This window comes from Buceros rhinoceros, unplaced genomic scaffold (assembly GCF_000710305.1).
Source record: "Buceros rhinoceros silvestris isolate BGI_N320 unplaced genomic scaffold, ASM71030v1 scaffold43045, whole genome shotgun sequence".
In the NCBI taxonomy this organism is placed as follows: Eukaryota; Metazoa; Chordata; class Aves; order Bucerotiformes; family Bucerotidae; genus Buceros; species Buceros rhinoceros.
The window spans coordinates 1-3222 of NW_010414154.1; the positions used below are offsets into that span (position 1 = coordinate 1).

The 3222-nt window shown below is 53.6% G+C and overlaps 1 protein-coding gene across 1 annotated transcript in view; it reads right to left on the reverse strand.

Moving 5' to 3' along the window:
* Window positions 1-37: 37 nt before the first annotated feature.
* ACAD8 (acyl-CoA dehydrogenase family, member 8) overlaps window positions 38-3222 on the reverse strand; it is a gene marked incomplete at both ends in the record, with an annotated part of 4337 nt that continues 1152 nt past the window's right edge. Inside the window, 7 exons of the mRNA XM_010136999.1 lie at window positions 38-140; window positions 988-1140; window positions 1361-1458; window positions 1557-1692; window positions 2075-2212; window positions 2478-2554; window positions 2815-2924. Of these exons, the coding sequence (XP_010135301.1) occupies window positions 38-140; window positions 988-1140; window positions 1361-1458; window positions 1557-1692; window positions 2075-2212; window positions 2478-2554; window positions 2815-2924 (815 nt within the window). The remainder of the gene's footprint in view (window positions 141-987; window positions 1141-1360; window positions 1459-1556; window positions 1693-2074; window positions 2213-2477; window positions 2555-2814; window positions 2925-3222) is intronic.

The following is a 3222-nucleotide window of genomic DNA, read 5'->3' on the forward strand; positions in this document are numbered from 1 at the left end:
ATCCCCTGGCTTCACCACCAGTAAGAGTGTCTTTTACCTTCCAGGATCTGGTGGACTCTGACATCTCGCACAAACTGCTGCACAGCGTAATCCTTCAGGTAGCCGTAGCCACCGTGCATCTGCAGAGCCTGGTTACAGATCTAAGAAGACAGCAGTGTGGTGTTGAGGACCAGTCGGCGAGAGAAGCTCGGTAAGAACCCAGGAACCTGGGCTCTTTTTGTTCTAACAATAACCTAATCTCATCTCTGGACAAAGCGTGGTGTGACGCTCAGGCAAGGCGCTCAGTGCCCACCAGGGCTGCTCGGGTGCTATCGTGTTACCTGAGTGCTCTTTCCCATTAACGGTGCATTTGCTTGAAATACCCAGGGAGCGCTTTACTAAGGCAATTTTTGCTGCATTGCCATGGGCTAGTGAAGGAAAAGCAAACGCCAGATCACCATCTAGTGGTCAGCCAGGTGAGGAATCTGCTCCGGGCTCTGCTTTCTGCTGGAGTATCACTCTATGTGTCACAATCTGTCACTTGGGACATAAACCACAGTAAACAGCAGAAATGCAGAGTGCTGAGAAAATACAGTACCTTCTAAATGACGCTGATCTAGGAAGGTCAACACGCAGATTTCCTCTTCCTTTCTTTTTCTCCCTTCTTGCCTTCTCTTATCAGGGACATTTTGTGATAGCGTATTTTTCAGAGGTCTAGGAAAGACCACTTAATATCTAGGAATGATCAGGCCTGTGGTGCTCTAGAAGGTAGTGGAGAAAGCACCAGAAGCCAGGAGGCCTGACATGTGGAGAGGCTGACCCTGCAACCTCCACAGGGTACAGAATTCTGTCTCCTGGACTGTCCTGATCCTGAAATGAGGTGTCTGGCTCCATGAACGTGCTTGGGTCTGGGTCACTACCATGTCAAACTTCTTTCTGACATCCTGAGCACCAAGAGGGGTCCCTGAGCTTCCAGTTATGACACCAACTGAGGTTTGAGAAACCTACCGCAAAGCATTCATCAGTAGCGAAGAGCTTGGCCATGGAGCAGAGCACAGCCGCATCCTCCCGCCCCTCCTGCAGTGCCTGCGCTGCATTGCGCACCATGAGCCGTGCTGCCACCAGCCGCGTCGCCATCTCCGCCAGCCGGAACTGCAGGTACTGCCGGCAGACAGCACGAGAGGAAGGTCAGGGGCCTGCGGCCTGAACCACGTCCCCAACACCTTCAGGCAGGTCTCAGGCCTGACACGCTTTCTTACTCAGGAAAAGCATGGTCCTGGCTTTGCCAGGGAAGACCCTGTGAAGCGAGTGATGGGACCTCTGGCTGCTTGTTCAGCCGGGATCAGAAAGAGCACTGCTCTGGGAGTGCAGCAGGGGTTACCTGGTTGTTTGCCAGGGGCTCTCCAAACTGTTTGCGGACGGTGAGATGTTCCTGAGCCAGAAGAACAGAGGCATGAGCAGCTCCTAACGAACAAGAAGCTGGTGGGAGAAGCCAAGGACACAGAGTGAATATAAAGCTAACACAGACAGGCAACAAGACAATCCTGCCCTCCCCGCCGGGCTCTCAGCTGTCTTACCAATGTTTATCCTGCCTCCATTCAGTCCCTTCATGGCAATGCTGAAGCCCTGCCCTTCAGCACCCAGCCGGTTGCCAACTGGAACAACGCAGTCCTCAAAGATGACAGCCCGAGTTGGCTGGGAGTTCCAGCCCACCTGGGAAAAAACAAGGCAACTTCCAGACTGCCTGAGGAGCAGCACAGCTTCAGCTCCCAGACAGAACTGCCCAGCCTGCTCTCAACCCCTCGGTCTCATTGCCAAGCTGCTGCAGAGCATCTGTGGTCTGCGTGGTTTGGCCTCAGTGTGCCGAGTTGGAAACTGAAGGCATGTACTTGAGATGAGACATGGATCCAGCAAACCTTGATGTTCCCAGGATGAAGATCCTTCACTTAAGAAACGGATGGATATTGTGCAAACTTCACCGAAGCTGGACTTGGAAAAAACACACCAGGGTGGGACTCCGGTCCCATCCAAGAAGAGAGCCCTAACGCTTTGCTCAGATGAGCTCGTGCACAGGCAGTAAAACCAAGCCTCTTACCTTCTTCTCTTTCTTGCCAAAGCTGAGCCCTGGTGTCCCCTTCTCCAGCACCAGGCAGGAGATGCCCTTGGGGCCTGGGCCTCCTGTTCGACACATGACCACGTATACATCGGTGTCACCTCCCCCACTGATGAAGGCCTGCAGAACGGCACAAGTAGAAAGGGGTGGCTTTTGTATGCAAACCCTGAGCCTGCAGCAGCAGCTGGGGTACCAAGACGAAAGGTCAAAGACCCCGTGAGGGACCCAACTGTACTAAGCTTTGGTGAATGCTCTGCAGAGCATGTCCTGCTTTGGGAGAATACACAGAGATGAGGAGACAGTAGGAAATGGAAAGGACAGTGCCACCCAGGCCCCCTTGCACATGCAGTGCCCTCCAGCAGCTTTAGGAGGAGCAAAGAGGTACCTTGGAGCCATTCAAGACGTAGGTGTCCCCTTTCCTCTGAGCCGAGGTCAGCAGGGAAGCTGCATCACTTCCACTTCCTGCTCGAGAAGGTAAGGAGGCAGCCAGTGAAGGAGCAGGTCCAGAGCCTGTAAACTCTCCCAGGATCACACCCAACCACAGTCGGGTTTGTGCCACGAGCATCTCAGCAATCACCACCTGCCCCTTCCTAACTTCCCAGTGAGTGCCCAAATGAACAGGACAAGAAACTTTTCACTTCAGCCCCATGCAATGTTCATGCCCAGTTAAACCATGTTAGGAGCGAGGGAAGGGAGAAGATTTCGTGGTTGAGGATGCTCACCTGGCTCAGTCAGACAGTAAGAAGCAAATTTTTCCATGCTACAGAGCGATGGGCAAAACCGGCGCCTCTGTTCCTCATTGCCAAAGGTGTCGATCATCCAAACGCACATGCTGGAGCAGGAGAGAAGGAGCAGTGTTACAGGAGGTGAACGCAGCCCTGGGAGGAAGGCGGGTCATACGAGAAAATCCCTGGCTGAACAGAACAGAGCCCCATGGGGTTCTGCCAAAAGCCCTGAGGCTTGAAAGCACATTGCTCCACCTCAGAAATGAACAAAGTTAGGTGCCACAGAGGCTGGGAGGAGGAAGATCGCCTTCCGTTCACCACAGACTCGCTTGCGGTCTTTGACCCTCCGCCTTTCACAGCCTAGGCATTCCCCTCAGGTCTAAACTGCACCTGAAAGAAGGAGGC